The sequence below is a fragment of the Sprattus sprattus genome (genome assembly GCF_963457725.1).
Source record: "Sprattus sprattus genome assembly, chromosome: 2".
NCBI classification, from domain to species: domain Eukaryota; kingdom Metazoa; phylum Chordata; class Actinopteri; order Clupeiformes; family Clupeidae; genus Sprattus; species Sprattus sprattus.
This window is the reverse complement of record NC_137921.1, coordinates 63,246,831-63,265,814: the sequence shown is the minus strand read 5'-3', so window position 1 is coordinate 63,265,814 and position 18,984 is coordinate 63,246,831. Positions and strand designations below refer to the sequence as shown.

General features: G+C 42.5%; 2 protein-coding genes across 2 annotated transcripts in view; one reads left to right on the top strand and one right to left on the bottom strand.

Moving 5' to 3' along the window:
- Positions 1-296: 296 nt before the first annotated feature.
- Positions 297-12,587, bottom strand: amd1 (adenosylmethionine decarboxylase 1). Its single transcript, XM_080831921.1, has 9 exons — positions 12,291-12,587; positions 7,706-7,792; positions 5,625-5,751; positions 5,283-5,385; positions 5,142-5,184; positions 4,872-5,016; positions 4,511-4,603; positions 3,920-4,075; positions 297-3,779 (listed from the first exon to the last, which is right to left on the bottom strand). Exons 1-9 carry the CDS (start codon positions 12,398-12,400, stop codon positions 3,636-3,638), a joined length of 1,008 nt encoding a protein of 335 aa, XP_080688047.1. The 5' UTR covers positions 12,401-12,587; the 3' UTR covers positions 297-3,635.
- A 910-nt stretch (positions 12,588-13,497) lies between these two features.
- The window catches only part of cdk19 (cyclin dependent kinase 19), a 49,466-nt gene continuing 43,979 nt past the window's right edge, over positions 13,498-18,984 (top strand). The window contains exon 1 of the mRNA XM_080860550.1: positions 13,498-13,634. Within this exon, the coding sequence (XP_080716676.1) occupies positions 13,507-13,634 (128 nt within the window). The 5' untranslated portion in view covers positions 13,498-13,506. The remainder of the gene's footprint in view (positions 13,635-18,984) is intronic.

Genomic DNA, 18,984 nt, shown 5'->3' with positions numbered 1-18,984 from the left:
TATATGATAAATGACACTCTCACACTATGTCCAGGTTTACTTTCCAGTACTTATACACTGGGGACAAAACTCCTTTAGTTTTCTTGCCCATCAATGGTAATGTCAGACATGTTTGAGTTTCAGTGCAGCGTTCATCTGATGCCCTTATGGTGACAAAAGGCCTGTCATTTCCACTTAACACATGTATTACAATTGAAAATATATGTATGAATAATGCAGTCTACCTGGTTGGTCACCTTCAAGCTTATCATCAAATTTTTGTTTGGGAGAAAAAAAGATCAGTCATGACACCAATGCATTTTTATTTTATTTTTTATTAAAGCATCAAGCTCAGTACAGATATATTTAGCACATCTTGACCAAGCCGAGAGTAGCAAGAGAGTTAGAACAGCAAAGTTTTCCCTTCGACACATCCTGATACCAAATCCTGCCATGGCACCCTTCCTCGCAGGAGAGGAGGCTAGTGTTATCTGCCTTTCCCAGGGATTGCAACAATACCAGGGGAAGGCAGAGAAATAGGAAGAAATAAAAGAAAAACATGATTTGATTATCTAGCCGCTTAACTTCAGAACAAATTCAAAGTTTGGAACACTTGACATCCAAAATAAAAAATACAGACAAAAAAAATCTATGTAATTGGTCCGCAGCAGAAATGCATCCCTTACAAAAATGTATTGTAAAAAAATAGCTTGACTGCAAAAAATATCATTAGTCATCTTGTATATTTAGAAAGTAAACAAAACAAAACACCCCATTATGCTCCAAACCATGTCAACTTGAACTACCCACTTCTCAAACTTGCGCTCCAAAATATGACTTCATCCAGAAAATAAAGGTTTTTCTTGTGTTTGACAGTGCTTATGCTAAATGTCCTCTCTAGTACAATATACGCTCCTATAGAACTATGGCTGCTTCTAAACTATGGCGAATCTGAAGCGTAGCACGATCTGAAGGCAAAGACCTGGCTGGTTGGTCCTCTGGCAAAAAGTTAAATTGAACAAAACCACTCCTCAATCCACAACAGGCCTTACTGGAGGAGACTGTGCCAATTGTCAACATTGCGCAGGTCCTTGCCTAGAGAGGTGTCGCTCCATTGAAGTGGTCCACTTGTAATATCACATTCTTCTTCAGAAACTAAGTCTGTGTCGGTTTCAACAGTGTGCAACTCGCATCCTTTCAGAGTCTTATAGGAGCTTATCCGTGTTCTGTCTCTCTACTTAAAACTCGTTCCTATCCTTATGAAAGAAAAATAAAAAAATATCCCCACAGTGCTGAAAGCAGTTCAGGGCTTTAGTCTCCAACCCAACCTCAACTAAAAACCGGTCTCTTCTCCTGCTCTCAAGTCAGCAAATTTCACCACTCAGTCTGCAATCTCTGGCGGGAGAAGCTTCATGAAGACTACTGACTGGCCAATGGAAAAGAACAGTCCCCTCTTTAAAATGCCTTTCAGCAAAACTGCAATCGAATGACAAAAGCCCACACGGGTTTTTTTCAACACCAACTGAATAGTCACAGATCTGCTTTCAGCACTTTAGGTGGGAATCATCATAAAAAAAAAAAGAAACAAATATTAGGAAGGAGACACCACCTGTTCTCATAAAAAACATTATCAGGATGCCCCAATCCTATCAGCTACAGTTTTTTTCTCCTTTTATGCATTTTTATGTAACTAAACAAGAGGAAGTGAGGGGGGAAAAAGTACTTAGATTTCATTTTTTTCCTTTTCTTTCTCTCTCTCTCTCTTTAACTTTTTTTTGTTTTACTTATACATGAGGAACGAGAAATGCAGCACATACAACTGTCAAGCAATACAGCACTAGTAGTCACATGCACCATTGGAACACAGGATCTTTCCGTGGACGTAAACAAAAGGGCATTGATTGCGAACTCCAAAAAAAGTGCAGAGGAGTCACATTTGGGGGACCAGTTCATGACAGTGGGGCAGGGAGAGAAAAAAAAAACGTCTGTGCACAATAAAATTAATAAAACGGCAGTTTATGCAACAGTTAGGTGTGGAATGATCCGGGATGACCCTGGCATGCTCAGATTGGTTGGAGCCCCATTGTGTGGGTCACCGATTCATGTACGGGAGGGGAAAGAGAGACAGAGAGAGAAAAGAAAAAGTTATAGTAACAGAGAGGGTGAGGGGACAGGACTGGACATACATTGTTTCCGCAAAAGAGAAAGTGCTTTTGCTGGGCTAGCACTGTTCGAAGCAAAAGAGTCTCAATTCATTCGACCCACTCAGTTATGATGGAGAAGGGAGCTGGTCAAGCGTCATTCGACCCACTCAGTTACGATGTAATGGGGAGCTGGTCAAGCGTCATTCGACCCACTCAGTTACGATGGAGAAGGGAGCTGGTCAAGCGTCATTCGACCCACTCACAGTTATGCTGTAGCGGGGAGCTGCACAGCACTGGTCAAGCATCATTTCGTTGTGGTGGGAGCAAGGAGACCACGCACCCCACACTCACACCCCACCTCCTATCAAACAATGACCTCAGTGCTGTTGGCGAGCCCAGGTGTAGACCCCACACCTAAGGTGTCCTCAGTAAATAAACATTCTACAGGAAAGGCCAACTACAACCTTCAACGATCCTTATTTCTCCCAGATCCAGCTTTCAAATGGAACTACATTCAAACTCCAAAAATGTGTTTTTTTGTTTTGTTTTTAAAATTGTAGTGTCCTTGGTTTACATCTACATTCAATTGGGATCAGAAGACACACCCAAACTGAAACCTTACAATATCCTGGATCACTTCAGATTATTGAAGTGGACACCAACACCAGTGAATTAACAGCAAATCGCATAACCAGAGTTGAGGTGAAAACTTAGCCTTGGAAACGGCCATAGGCTTAGTCCAAGTGAAAAATTAAAACGACCATCCAGTCGACCCAATAGTGAGCCATCTGCTGCTACTACTTGCGTAAAGAAGCCTGTGTGCAAGAACAACCAAACCACACACACAAGGGGAGGGTAAATCTATAAAAAAAAAAATATAAAAAAGAAGAAGCCGTCTAAGCTACCCAAACTGTTGCATTGTGTGTGTTATTTTCTCGCACAGCGACTATCAGCTTAAGAGACTTCAAAAGAGTGAGAGAGTAGGATCTAGAAAGATCTAGAGAGCTGTGAGGCACAGGAGGGGCTTGGTGGACCCACACAATGTGCATTAGAGTTCGAGGCCCAATCTCAGCATGCCAGGGTTCAGGCCTAGTGGGCACGGAAGCCTTGTCTGTGGGGGATGAGGGGGGACACCTGCAGGAAGGGGCCGTGGCGGCGGAAGGGAGGACGAAGCCCTCGCCTCCTCCCCCACCGCCCCAAACAGAGCTGCTGTAATTCCTCTACATGCACTTCAAGATCACAGCAAGAGTGAGCTAGGATATCTACACGAACAGGAGAGCTTTCATGCAAGATAGCTAAGTTATAGGTACAAGTAGTAGGCATACGATTCAAACTTGACAGGGGGAAACTAAACCTCTTGGCCTCGGTGCTATTATCCTTATCATGGCCAAGAACCTCAACACAGAATGACAGAAGAACAGAGGAAATAGGAGGAGGAGGAGAAGGACGGACGCCGAGCAATCGCTCTCGGCGTCCGCCTTTCTTTTTACGCTTTTTCTTCATTTCTCTCGTTCAGCTCTGCTGGTTCTGCTGGCGGCTCATGGCGTAACTGTTAAAAACAAAATTGTAATCGTTGAATTGGGCCAACTGGCGATCCAGGCGCTTGTAGCCCTCGAGTTTCTGGGCGGAGGAAAAAACACTGCGACATTTGGAGCTCTGCATCACAGAAAGGAAAGGAAAGAGGGAAAGAAAGAAAGAAAGAAAGCAAATATTAATTAGTTTCATCGGCCATTAGTTAGTAAAGTGACGATACATTTTTACAAGGCGTACCAAAGTGTGCCTATATTAGAGCATACCTGGTTGACAAAAAGCGTGGTCACAAATTTCCCTGGCTTGAAGACATCCACAACCTTGTGGATGAGATCTTCATAGGATGATTGGGAGAGGTTGGTTTCAAAGCTAACGTAGGAGAACTCTGGCTCTGGAGTGATGTGGATCGTCCAGTAAGTTCCCTGTGACATCAAACAAAACAGTCAAAAAAACACATAATCAGATGAGCAATCAAAACAAAGTTCTGCATTAGACAGGAGAACTTCTTCATATCTTCATTATGTGCGTAGTACAGTTAACACGCTCCATTAGACAGGAGAACTTCTTCATATCTTCATTATGTGCGTAGTACAGTTAACACGCTCCATTCGACAGGAGAACTTCTTCATATCTTCATTATGTGCGTAGTACAGTTAACACGCTCCATTAGATAGGAGAACTTCCTCATATCTTCATTATGTGCGTAGTACAGTTAACACGCTCCATTTGACAGGAGAACTTCTTCATATCTTCATTATGTGCGTAGTACAGTTAACACGCCCCATTAGACAGGAGAACTTCTTCATATCTTCGTTATGTGCGTAGTACAGTTAACACGATTGTCCAGAGGTACTTACATCCGTTTTCATGCCATTCATTGAATATCCACAAGGGTTGAACATTGTGGCATCAATCACAGAACCTGGGATCAGGTCACGTATTCCACTCATCTGTAGAAACAAAAAACAAACTCGTCAAACAGCCATTCTGGCATTATGTTATCAAATGGCCGGTCATGACCTGGGTTGAAAAAGGATCCTGCACTCCGTGGCTGCATTTTGAAACACAACAGCATGCAACATCCTGATGCAATATGTCAACTAACCGTTGCATTTCACAAATATCTTAGAAATAGATTACAGCTAAGAACGCAATCTGAATGTGTAGAATAACATCTATCGAGGTGACTAGAGGCTGACTGTAAAAGGCTGTTCTTACACGAGTGACATCATTTGCAGAAACACCGTCTTTCATGTAGAACTGGTCCATCACCGCTGGGTCAAGATCACTCATCAGAACTTCCAGGGTCTGATCGGCATGCTTGTTCTCCCAAAACTCTGGCAGGTCCAGAGTAAAAAGGTACCTGGAGAAGCAAGGTGAGGCAGGAGATGAGTACTGGACAACACAGAGGGCAGCTTCATAATCTGAACCCAGACTGGTTCTTTCATTCGTTTACCACTAATGAATGGAAGGAAGACATGAGCTTACCAGCAGTCAGAATTCAAACGACCCATACAGTAGGCTGCCCCGTCTAAGAGGGAAAAAGAGAACGTTATTACACTTAACACACTACAATTGAAGACAATTATCTGGCCTCGGAACACCTGTCCGTGGATTTGGTAGTCTTACTCGGGAAAATCTGGCTCAGAAAATCCACTTCCTCCTGGAAATTCCGGTGAGGGAACTCCTGATGGCTGGGCTTCATGAAGTTCTTGCGAGAATAGAAGAAATTCTAAGAGGAGCAAAGAAAACATTAAATAATGCAATGTGTCTAGGGTAAGGGTTAGCCTACCTCTGACTACTAAAGACAATGCCAAGAACACCCTCACCAAATGTGTGAAAAACGGTTTCATAACACGTTCATATAATGACTTGCCTGTAGGGCATAATGAGGAATCTAGATCTATGTACGTAAAGTGTAGTGTCGATTGTAATGTTAAGCCAAGTGTTAAGTGGATGTGTTGTTCTCACCTCAATGGCATCAAAGCCACAGTACTCTCTGGCGAGCTCCAGCAGGGGTACCAGCGCTTGTAGTAAGAGGGTGGTACCACATGTCTTCAAAATGAAACGTCTCTTGGAGACAAACATGCTACTCTCACTGGAAAAGAACAAACACGACAGCAAAACTGTTTAAAATGTTTCCTCGTCATGCCTTTAATAAGGTACAACACTATTATCATCACACTGCTTATAAAGATCTACTTAGTTCATAAAATGAGTTCATAAAAGTTAGATAAGGCAGGTCAGGTAACAGCGGCTAATGACCAGGAATATTACTACACTTTGAGTAGTTTCTATTACCCGTCACAGTTACAGTAAAGGTTTCCCTACACATACATCTACTTGCCGTCGGTCATCTGTTCTGGAGTTCTGAGGAACTGAACTCTTGCCGTTAAGAGTTCAAATGCCAAGCTAAAACAGTAGCAGCTACATTGACGGCCCTCCCCGTGTGTTCACAGACAGACTGAGGAAACCTATACGCATCGAAGTTAATTAAAGTGGGAAGCCGGCAATGACATGACGACCAGACCATAATAACTTGCTCAGCCCTCGGCGATCCCTTCGATGGCTCACAGCTACTCAGGCACAGGCTACTCCTAATCAGACAACAGTAAACTGATTAGCGCATCGCACTGCAGGCGGATGGGAATACACACTGGTCTCGGTCTGACCCCAATCACAGGCCGTGGTCATGAACTGGATACCAGGTGACTACTCAGGGTGTGGATGCTGAAGTATGAAGATATGTGTATTACTTAGTAGAGCTAGTTGGCTTCTGGTGAGTATGAGAAGAGTGTGCATCTCTGAAACTCCTGTCCAAAATCCTGATTATAATAATAATAATAATAATAATAACAACAATAACAACAACAACAACAGCAGCAGCAGCAACAACAACAACTAGTATCATAATGGGTAATCGGTTAAGCCTTTAGCATAGTTACATGTTGAATTTATTTTATTTTACCATTGTGAAATAGAATGTCATTACTAAAGCCATACCGTGAAATCTATGTTACATTTTACCCATAAAAGGAAAATCCAGCTGTAGACATACATCCTGAATGTACAGCCCTTTTAATCCTTTTAATCTGAATGATGCAAGTAGGGATTCAGTCTGGCTCTAAGGTGTGACCCACCACAACAGACGGACAATTTGTGTTTGTTATTTAAAATGGAGTAGAACAGCGAGGGCCATTCTCTTGAGCAAAGACACACGCGTCAGCAAAGACAGGCTCACTGCAGAGGGAATAAGAGCCCTGTTCCCATGACAACAGTAGGCAGGGAGAGAGCGAGGCAGAGGGATCAGACGCTCTCCAAGGAGGCTGAGAGGAGGGGAGGGGTGGGGTGCTGGCGAGGGCATTGCTATGGAAAATCCTTCCCTTGCATCCTTGGCTGAGCTCTAGTCTTTTCAGCAAGGTCGCCTGGCGTTCAGACTTTCTCCGTTAGAGTGATGCTAGTGGGTCTGGGTGTGTGAGAAGCAACTCACACATCAGATTGCCTGAACAATGAATCTTCATTAGCCTTATTTCAAAGAATGCACTAATGCTTTCTTGCCCCCTTTGACTTTGGTTTACATTCCAAAACCTTAGGAATTTAAAGTTACAAAACTAGGCAACTAGCCAACTAGGCTAGAGGTCATCAGCAGAAGAATAACCAGACTGTGAACATTTTCGAGTACTGTGGTATGTCTCTAATGTATGAGAGTGGGTCTTTGTGTTTGAGTGTGCACATCTACCTCCTTTAGAATCTAATTTCTGGTCAGGAACATAAGAGTATATCTTGTGTGTATGTAGAAAGTGATATCAGGGGTCAGACAATAGTTAGGGAAGGCTATGTGATGTCGTCTCCACACGCTACTGACTTGCTTCAGGGACAGAGAGGGGGAGACGGCATGCAGCCACTGTGGCGATTCGAGCACACAGCCATCGTAGCATTTCTAGCTCGGAAAAACGTTCAGCCCTGCTTAATCCCTGCGGTCTAATCCTCCGTGAGTAAAAAGGGAAAGGGGCAAAGACAAGGTGAACCCGTAGGCGGCCGAAGACACTCACCTGAGTATATAAGCTTCCTGCTTGTCAGTTTTTGTCACACTAATGATCAAACAGTGCACATTCTCCAGAAGTTTGTCCCACTCAAACCTGCAAAATGTAAGAAGAGAGAAAGAATGAAATTGAGGATGGAAATCATATACGTGATGTAGACATTTTCTTTGAATAAACAAATAATACATTGCTTTTGTATGTAAACACACTGTCACACTTTGATGGCTTTGTGTGAGGTCAAACAACCATCTACTATTACTTCATTAACCCAGTACACCTCATCGTTGAACTTCCTAGCTGTACACACTCATCTATATTGCAGGAGTGTGGGGTGATCTCATTTCTGCTGGTTCTGTAAATAAGGCATTAACACTTGGACTAAATATTTGAATCTAGATGTACAGCCCCAACAGTTTAACCAATGTATGCAACCTTTGCCAAGAGACAACACAGATCTATCTTGAGGGAATGACTTCTCTATCTATCTATGCTTAGACAATGTGATTTTCTCCAAGGCCTGTGAAACAAAGCCAAAGACAGGTGAAGGGACCAAGTCATGTCTTGCTATACAGAGCCATTCTGGCGGTCCGCCACCTGCCATTACAGTTCAAGGACAGCTGCTGAGGGGGAAGCTAGTACTGAGGCCATGTTTGAGGCCTCTCTAAGGGACGCGTGGTTCGCCGTGTTTCACTGCACTGGTTCTCTTGCGCTCTTCAGAGCAAGGCTGGGAGACCAGTCGCTCACGGGTCATGGTGGGAGCATGCTCAATGTGTACAGTAGTAGGGCCAATAGTTTTCCGCGTCAAAAAAAAGCAAATTCCGTGTCACGTTTTTGGTGATTCCGTGTTTTCCACGTCGGGTTTTGGGCGATTTTGATGCACAAAATTATGTTTCCATTTGAAAAGTTGCAATTCTGTTTTCAATGTTCCATTCCGTTTCAGATGGTCCATTCTGCGTATTCCGTCCGTTTTCCGTTTTCACGGAAAACTATTGGCCCTACAGTAGCTCCCATCCACAAAAGCCAGGAGGTAGGTCAGTGTTAGATTATGGTGCATTTTACAACCTCCCTAGCATGACAGATAGCAGTAAAGGAAGAGCAGCTGCCTAGGAAGATCCATTTGCCCACTGAACTCAGTAGCAGATGACATCTAATAGAAACACTACCCATGGGCAGTAAATGAGACGGTTGAATCTGTGACGAATAACAGCAGGTTGAGTGGTGTGTGTTCATCAGTTAAGTCAATAAGCACTGAACTCCCAAAACAATTTCCCAGGGGAAGATACCATAGCTTTCTCAGACAATGTCACATGCTCATATATCCTGTGGACCAAATGTAATTACTTGTGCCCATCCCCCAGAGAAATGGCAATTTCAACCTAATTTAAAAGGAAACTTGGTAGGAAATTAATGTTGTAGAGAATAAACATTCCACTATTAACACAACAAAACATGTAATAGAAAGTTATAACAGTTTCAGTTGATTTCAAATTGATACGGTACAACCCAGGTGGAAACTAGCCAAAGGGATGAGTGAATAGCACAGAGTTCTGTTCCTACACACTTGTGACATATTATGGCTACACTTCCGAGCGGACAACTGTGAAGAGGAGACCAAATCCAGCGTCTCATGTGTCAGAGAGGACACTGACACTGCAGCTATTTCTGGTGGCTGTGGCCTGTGACATCTTTCAAAGGCAAGAATGGATTGAGGTAATGCAAGGATATAGTGTGGTAACAACGGACGTCCACAGCCTTGTGTCTGAGCCTGTCCTGACGCCAGTGTCTGATCAGTTTAACACTAGGAGGTATGGGTGGGGGTGGGGGCATTTGGTGGCATTTTGGTGAAATCAAACACATTGTAAAACAACTTGACCACAAAGTTAAGATACTGTTAGAAAAAAGCTTATGAATTTCACAGACTTAACGGTCAAGAAAGCAATATCCTTGTTGTAATCTGAGGATCAACATGCGAAGTTAATTGTGTAACCACACAACTTGACCGTGGACCGTATAATGAGGTACAATTAACACTTGGGTCATCCCCTGTATTTGTCTACACACTTTTATAATAACAGGAAATACAGTAAGGATGACATGCTTAACACTTCTGTCCCACTGGTGATTCATTTATTCTTCTGCACAAGCCTGCCTTTATGGAAACAATTCCCTGTTTCACAAAAAACTCCCAAAAGGATTACTTTGTTATAGTTTATAAACCTTACTATAGTCAACAGAATATAGCCTAACTAACCAATACATATTCTTACATCCTTCAGATATTCTAAGATGGGACAAAACCCCCTGTGTGGTGACTTTACATAGAACACTACTTCAGATTTGACCAATAATCACAACAGAAAAACCTGCTTTGGGCGTCAAAGAGAGATGGACGAGTGAGATTTGTGAATCAGATGCTCTTGTGGACTTATTTGGACATTGGCTGGTGCCCAACTCCCGTGGTCTACTGACAGTACTTCTCTACGATGGTGCTGGTAAGCTAATACTCCACTACTCTGCCATTCTCTCCCTCTGGATTGAATGGGCTCCTTTTTTTTCTAACCCGTGGCCAAAGCAGTTCAACAGCAGCATAATGATAGCATACAGAAGTTCAAGGAACTTTTAGAAGGTGGTGGGGTAAAACCAAAATCAAGAGATTTGACAACATCTGCCTTCCCCAACCATGTAATATCAAGAAAGTAAAGACAACTCTCAGGGGAGATTGTGAAGACACACCGTGACTGTGATACACTGGCAAATTAAAAAAGACAGTCTTACAACTCAAAACTAGTGTCAAACATATAAAACGTTTTTTTAATTCGTCACCACTGGTTTGTCTTTGAGGTGCGTACTTTCTATGATAAAACCCAAAGTTGCACGCGGTCTCTGACGAAATACTGAGCCAGAGATATTATAGGTGCTCAATTTGTGGTAACGCCCCCAATTGTGCGCGCGAGGTCCTATGCGTCTCCGCCTCCCTCGTACCTCAACATCTGTCTGCAGTCCGCAGACCAACTTGGCAAAGGAACCCAAATGGGATCTAGTCCGAGAGGCTGCAGCCATATACTACTGAGCCGACATGCTCCAAACCAATCAGTGACGTGGGAGGAGAGAGTGTCACGAACATAAAACGTGACACATCCACATGGAAAGTAGTGGCAAATGCGGCCTGCAAGGATTCACTAAAAGCAGGAATAAGTTACTGTATTACTCAAAAGCATGACAGTTACTGGAGTAGGCAGCTTCAATATTTACAATCTTGACAATCAACATATGCGTTTTGACAATACTACGTTGATTTCGTATAAATCGCGTGTTGAACAAACGGCAACTGCCGATTAAGTTATTTTTTAAAGGTAGCAGAAGAGGAACTGGCTAGTCAGATCATTTACAACGTCTGGCTACAAATGAATGAGTAGCCTATTGAATGGATACTGGGGGAACTGTATTGAAGAGGAAAACAAGCATCTATTTCGCAAAGGTCAACCATGCTTAGTGTTTTAATAAACCTGCTGTCGGATCATTGTTCTCTGCAGATGTGATAAATCTTGAGGAAGCATTGCGGCATCTCACTCGGACCTGACTGCGGACTGTCTCGGGCATAGCCACATGCTCAGGCCCACATGCGTCACACGAAAAAGACAAGCAGAAAATTACGGGCAAATGTACACAATGACACCTTTTTATCGTTAAACGATGCCCTTATATTTAAACCTGTACACAGGTTGGATTTCGAGGGTATAACCACAAGATTACGGTCACTGCGATTCAGATAGAAAAACTGCGCAGTCGCTGAGAAATTGTAGAATTAGCGCCAGAGCTAGCACAACGTTAGCATAGTCATTTTAACCTCAGTTAAATAGTGCGCACTAGTCATTTGACTACAACGTAGGGGGCGGTGAAATGTGCATTTGGTGACACTGAAAGAAGCTAATGAATATCTGTCTGAACACTGTAATCACACCAAAAATGAAGACGTTGACAATCAACCAGAAACTGGACGGACTTACGAATCACTCGACTAGGTTAGGCATTTGACATCAACAGTAACGGTACAGTTCATTCATTCGTTGACTGGGCAGTCAAGGACTTTGACTTTACACAAAAGTGGTTTATGTGACCACAAATGCATTACCCATTGTAAATTATTGTTTGTATGAATAATATACGAGGTGATTTATAAGGTCTGACGATTGGCAATTTAATTCAAATTTAAAGAAAAATGAAGAATGGGGGATGGTAACAAGCTCATCTGGTTCCTGCGAGCCGAATACAAGTCACTCACATTGAAAGTCAGGCTAGCTAGCTAACGTTATTCCCTTAGCAGATAGCAAGCTAACACAACTAGTCAACATTGATAACGACTGATCGTTTCGATGACTCTTGTCATAGCACTATCATCGACTAAGCCAATAAGATGTTTAATATCGTACAACATCAACGAGCAGCCAATGTTAGATCATTGACAAATGAGTCCGAATGACAAATTAGTCCTTGCTAATGTAAACTGGAATCCTAGCAAGCTAGCAGTCAAACTTTGAATGACATGTCACATTCATCCCTTCCATTTATGCTACATACAGAGAAACAAACTAACCTTGGAATGGTGCGGAGGTCCCCAGTTCCTTTGGTCTCATCTTGCCGGGAGAACCACACCTCCAAGAGCTTCTCGGTCCCTTCGAAGTAGTGTGCACCGTTCTCTTCCATCGTGAGACAACAGACACCAACAACAGAAATTATACGTTGGTTATTTTCTCAATTTAACAAGTCCTTGCTTGATAGATATAATTTATTGTCTAGGTACAGTCCTTTAGCAATCCAGATGTAGTTTCTTGGTTTTACGGTCTTCCCTTTTACAGAGAATACTGTGAGCGAGTGCTAGCTAATATCGCCGGCCATACTGTGGAAAGCGCAGATTGCAGTGTGCGTGGTGGTTTTATCTTCAGGTCAGATACGTCACCTTCAAGTTGGACGTATCACAATTTAGAGCTCCTCCTTGGTAAATTTGGATTGGTTTTAGAAGCTGTCAATTACACCAAGGTTGCGTAAAGGCATTTGCTCGGAATGGAGTCGTTGGGCGGGCTTCTCCATATGGGCTATTTATAAGTGGATACTACGACGACTATTATAACTAGAGTTCATGGAACGTTTCTAGGGAAACGTAAAACAATTGTAATTCAAATGCATGCTAATTTACGAAGAATTACTGATCCAAATAATTGTGATTGATAACTGAAGTCCATAATAAACTGAAACCATTGAATTCAAGGGAAATAGAAACATTAAAACTGGCAGAAGAATGGTCCCGCGTCCACACAATATTTAATTGAGAAAGAACAGAGTTGTTAAAATAAGTGTGCGCCTGGCATTGTGTTCCAAACTCTGATCCAAACATTTAATACAAATGGTCAAATGATATCAAAGTTGCAAGGAGGGGGGTCATAATTTAAAGTTTGGTCTGAAGTCCTTCCTCGGTTTGTGTCATAAAAAAACAATATTGATGCCCACGTTTTTTTTTTGAAAACATGTATGACTACGCAAGTGCAACAACCGCAACGCGATATGCGGATTGTAGTTTGACCAACACCGTACCTCGGGCTACATTAGCTACCTTTGAGTTGTCAAAACTCTCTTTCCCATACACCCATGCGTGCCAATAAAAAACGTCAACGAGCCAGTGAACATTAAGCGGAGCAGACCAAAATCCCAAACAAGGAAATGGTGGGGGAATAAAACGATCAGATTATTTAATTAATGCATGTAATAATTAATATTTTATTTTATTGTAAATTAAGATATATTTATGGGTTAAAATGGATTACGACTTCAAAACAAAGCTCGCGGCCGATCGAGAGAAGGTGGAAGATCTGTTCGAATATGAAGGTTGCAAAGTGGGTCGAGGCACCTACGGGCACGTTTATAAAGCTAAACGCAAAGACGGGTAAGAGAGATAGAATATGATACTCCTTATCGGATTTAATTACATTTTCAAAAACTATTCGTTTGTAACAGCCTTACAGGTCAAGCAGGGAGTTGTTTGAATCGGCCTGTGCGCTTCCCATGGCTGTTTTTGTTTTCATGTAGGCTACGCACTCTCTCACTCACCCTCACACATCGGTCCTCCCCCAAACAACACTGTGATGTTTATTTTTTGTCAGACGCTTTAGGGACAGGATGCCTAAATGCAGCTCTTTAGGTTGACAGTTGTTGACAAGTGGGCTAACGTTAAGCGCTATCTGTTATGATGAACGACTCATAAGTGTTTAAGCATAATTTGTAAATGCCATTTTTTGTCATGTGGTGGTTAAAATCCCGATGTCCAACTTAAGTCGATGATTAAACTTGATTGAATGAATACCTAAATCCACGTAGATCCTAAAGTTTGTACGTTTTGCTTTTAGTTTTAAGTTTAGCCAGTCATTTCATTGATGAACAAACTTGTGATTGCTTAGTGTTTATTTGTAGGCTTCCTATACCCCTAAAAACTCCAACCAGAAATTGTTTTAATGTGAGTCTTTCATCAGAGGAGAAATCTGTGCCTGAACAGAAGTAATTACTTAACGGTACACATTTGAAGATCTTGAACTTTTTAATCAGAGTTATAATATCAGATCAGTTGTGGTCGGCTGGTCTGCATTAGATAGAAGACTATTAAACTGTCACTTATGGTAAGAGGTGCAAAGTATGCTTACACCATCTCACTCTCCTCTCTCCTGACCTATGATGCACACCAAAACCTGCATTGTATATCCTTAAACTGATGATACTGAATAATACTATATCCTTATACTATCCTTATACTGATGAACGGACTGTTAATACGAAGGAAGTCCTGCAAGGCTCTTTGGAAAAGCAGTCTCAACTCAGCCTGGTGTATAGGGAAGCATCACTTTAGTAAAGTACAGGTGCACATTCAGTTGCATGTGAACCTGCTCCCTGAAGCCATATTGCTGCAAGGCTGAACAGGCCAGACTCGCTTATCTGGCCATATAATGAACTAGCTACCACTGTAAAAACATGCAAGTGAAGAGGTAGGATTTGGGGAAAGCACTTGATTTCCTCCACTCATTTTCTGGTGTTCTTTGCCAAGCTTGCTGTCGGCCTGTGTGATGCTTGGGACTGCAGTAGTTGACATTTTAGTCATTTCATGACACAAGGCCTTGACTAATTTTAAAGATAGATTAGATAAAAAAATGTCTGTAGTCTGTTGTACATGTAGTACTGCTCAAAATATATAATGAGGAATAAATCGTTCAGTAAGTTCACCAGTTCTTCAGTAAGACCAACACACATGAACTCAAATTTGTATACAGTACACACTTTTTTACTCATGTTCTCGGTCTCTCTACTTCCATCAAAATACATGCCTTCACACACTTTTGTTGTCCTACACACAGGGAGGTTTTCTATGTATTAACAGGTGGATTAGGCAATCTGAAAAATAACGGATGGTTTCACTGATTGCAGAATAATCATCATGAGTAGGCCTGATGCCTCACCGTATTTGCCTCATTTTGTATTTCTGCCCTCCCACTCATATACATGCTCTTCACAGACACTGTGAAATCAGAGGTATTTTGTTTGCACGAGAGAATAATCAGATTAAGGGGTGAGTGATTAAACATTGTTTTGTGAGTACAGCGTATCATGCACGAGATGTGCAGTAATTACAAGGACAAAGAGTGCTGTAGTATCAACCTCTTTGGGTAAATATTCATTGCAACTAGTTACTACCAGAACTGAAGTCCATAGTCTCAGTTCTTTCTTTACTACAATTATTCGTATTGTTATTGTTGCTTTTGTTGTTGTTGTTGGTGTTGTTGGTGTTGTTGGTGGTAGTAGTGTGTAATGTGTTCATTATTTGGGTATGTAAAAAATATGTAAATAAGGGTCAGCTGTATACATATCATTTCACACTCAATTTGAATTTGGACCAGCTTGCACTCAGTTTCTGTGTGTCCACAGAAGAAGGGAGCTAACCTGTATACCCAGTCTAACAGGGCTAGTGTCAGTGTCTGGAGCCAGAGTAGAGGACACCCTCTGGGCCCATTGACAGTAACCCCTTAGCTTTGGCTGGATGGATCACAGCCAGAACTTTCTCATTCAGCTCTATTACTGTTATCAAATGTGAAGGCCTGTGACAACTGTAATGACTGTTGGCTTTATAGTTGGTGCTGTCAAGGGTTGTTTCTAAGCAGCAGGTTGTGTCTGGGCACACATATAAACAAGGAGCACACACACATTCTAACCTGTCTGCTTCCAAAATGTAATGGCCTGGTCATGTGTCCAGTAAAGAAGTGAAAGACAAGGCATGTAGATAGATTACTGGACAGATATTGTCACAAGAGTTTGGTGAAGGCAACGTGTAACATTTGAAACATATTTGTCGTGTCTTGGATTTAGCTGTCTGCTGCCTACTGGAGTGCTGATGTTGAGGCTGATGTGGCAGTCTTTCTAGACTGGTGTGCTTTGGCACAGTGCATTAAAAGCTCCAGTCTATGGTTCCAGTTGCTCTAGACTCTAGACACTACTGTGGTTTCCCCTGGGATAGATGTGCCACCACACCACAACAGGGCTCTCAGGTTTTGAAGACAGGCAAGAGTGACATTTCCTCCTGGCAACGCCCCCATTCCGCCCGCCCCGCCCCTGCCGTATGCCCACAGACAACATTGTAGTCAACCTTATGCATTTAAATGTACCTTGACCTCCTGCACACTCATCTCTGTAGTCACTGGCAAGTACAAGTTTTTGACTCTGCTGGTTGACTTCAGTGCCTGCTGTTTGGCCTGATGCCCCTTACTGCTTATGTGCCTTGTCACATCCTGCACACCTTAATGGGCACAGGAGTTCTCTCGGCGGCCGATTGAGGACCAGTAATATGAGCTGGTGCTTCCTACAGTAATAGATGGCCATTTAGAGGTCCATTCACTATTAAAAGAGGTCTTGTAGGTGGCTGCTCCTGGGACTTTTCTCCCTTTTGTTCTAGCCATCTCCTCCACTGTTTCTTCCACCATCTCTTCCACCGTCTCCTCCTCCTCCACCTGCACTGTCTCTCCCTCTTCCACCTGCACTGTCTCTCCCTCTTCCACCTGTACTCTCTCTCCCTCTTCCACCTGCACTCTCTCTCTCCCTCTTCCACCTGCACTCTCTCTCCCTCTTCCACCTGCACTCTCTCTCCCTCTTCCACCTGCACTCTCTCTCCCTCTTCCACCTGCACTGTCTCTCCCTCTTCCACCTGTACTCTCTCTCTCCCTCTTCCACCTGTACTCTCTCTCCCTCTTCCACCTGTACTCTCTCTCCCTCTTCCACCTGTACTCTCTCTCTCCCTCTTCCACCTGTACTCTCTCTCTCCCTCTTCCACCTGTACTCTCTCTCCCTCTTCCACCTGCACTGTCTCTTCCTCTTCCACCATCTCCTTCTCTAATGTGTTTACGACCTTCTCTGGGCCTAATCTGGCCTTTTTGGGCGAAGGACAGGATACTCATTTGTTTTTTACCTGACATCTTTGAAACACAGATGCAATGATTAATGCATCCATGGGCAGGATATTTATAACATGCTAGTATGCCTAATGAGCTCGCGATTCACAACTTCACCAGGCGTGAAGAAGCCTCGGAATCTGAATAGAATGTTCAAGCAAACACATTTATGAAAAATAATGCCCATTACATCATTGAATATTATGGTCTGCCTAATATTCATTCGAATTATAGGCGGCTATATATTTTAATAGGCCTACTCAAATGTATAAAGCCTATTAACGAAGTTCGTTGTCAAAGCTATAGTGAAAAGGCAGGCTGTTGCCTAAAACTGTGTTGGCTACAAACACTCATTAAAACTGAATGCTAATTATCTGGGAAATATTCTCTAACTGCAGTCTAGTTGTCTTTGCTTGTGTCAAACAATTGTGAATTTGTTGTAACATTAAAACAGGAGACGACTTACTCTTTGTAGGAGAGTGATGCTCGGAGCTCCAGTGGTTCCCTCAGGTGAACGAAACTTTCGGAAGATCATTCGTGTGCAATTCCAGGATGCTTTTTTTCATTGTGTTGCCCATTTTTTGATTGGCTGATAAGTGGCACCTCACGGCAAAACTCCAGGGATTCGGGGAGACATGCTTGATTCCTCCATGGTGAAGGCAGCACGACCAGGTCATATTTGCACATTAAATAGCCTAGAGTTTTTTCAGCGTGAGAAATACGATGGATGGCGGGAGTGCGTGACAAAAGACCGAAATGAGTGACTGTCACGCTCAATGCGTGACACTTGAGAGCCCTGCCACAAGCACAATTTAGTGAAACGGACACTTTAAACATGCGACGGCCATCTCACTAGCTCATTATTCAGATGGTATATTCAGTGGTATGTTCACTGTTTTATGAATTTCCTTTGTTTTCTTTCAATTGGACATAGCAATAATGTTGATGATATATTGGGCTTTCAAAGGTGTGCTTAGTGGGGTAGGCTATTGTGTTGTGCTATGCAGAGCACAGGTAGATCAGTAATTAGCATGAACCAAAACCTGTTGTAGTAGCTTCTGATTCCGTCATATTTCAGATAGGTGCAAACATCAGGGTGTCTTCATTGCAGAATAAATGGTAATAGAATACTTCAAATGATGTTATATGCTTTATTATATTATTGTTTATTAATTTACTATATGTAGGCTTATTCATTGTTTGTTCTTTGAAATTAGAATGGACCGGTCAAAACTACAGTTATTTTTGACTTCTATGTTTTCCCTTAGCTTATTTCTCCAGTGGTAAGCTGTTCTGTTTAAAAATCTGTAAATGTCTCCTCGTAATAATGCTGTAGCTTTAATGCATTGCCTGAATTCTTTGTCGTATGACACAGCTGAATTGGGGCCTCCAAAATGTAGTGACCAGGGCCTCCTGCAGTCTAGAGACGGGCCTGGGTGCTCTTATGCAAGATATGGCTAAAAGACCCGCATGTGCTCTGAAAGAAAAGGGGGCTGGGTTGTAGCGAAAGAAAGGAAGAGTGGGAGGGAGTAAGAAAGAGAGAGGAGTTGGGCCAGCAACAACTCAATCAACTTCATGTTCCTGTTTCGGTTTTGTTTCGTAACTTGTCTTTTTCCTAAGAGTCAGTACTGGTCATGTTGAAGTGGTCTGTCTGGCCTGCTGTTCTGGATATTTCATAATCACACACCTCCCCCTCTCCAGTTCATTGTTGTGAGGCTAGAGAAATGCAAAGTATGCCTGTATCTGGGGGAAAGGTTGTCTAACCTTTATTGTGCAAATTACAGAATTTTTCACATCTGGAACTTTTTTTGC

Coding starts and splice junctions, on each gene's coding strand:
- amd1 (XM_080831921.1), bottom strand. CDS start 12,400: ATGGAAGAGAACGGTGCACACTACTTCGAAGGGACCGAGAAGCTCTTG. Junction 5,386..5,624: donor GTGGCTTTGATGCCATTGAG/GTGAGAACAACA, acceptor TGCTCCTCTTAG/AATTTCTTCTATTCTCGCAA. Junction 5,017..5,141: donor CGTTTGAATTCTGACTGCTG/GTAAGCTCATGT, acceptor TTGCTTCTCCAG/GTACCTTTTTACTCTGGACC.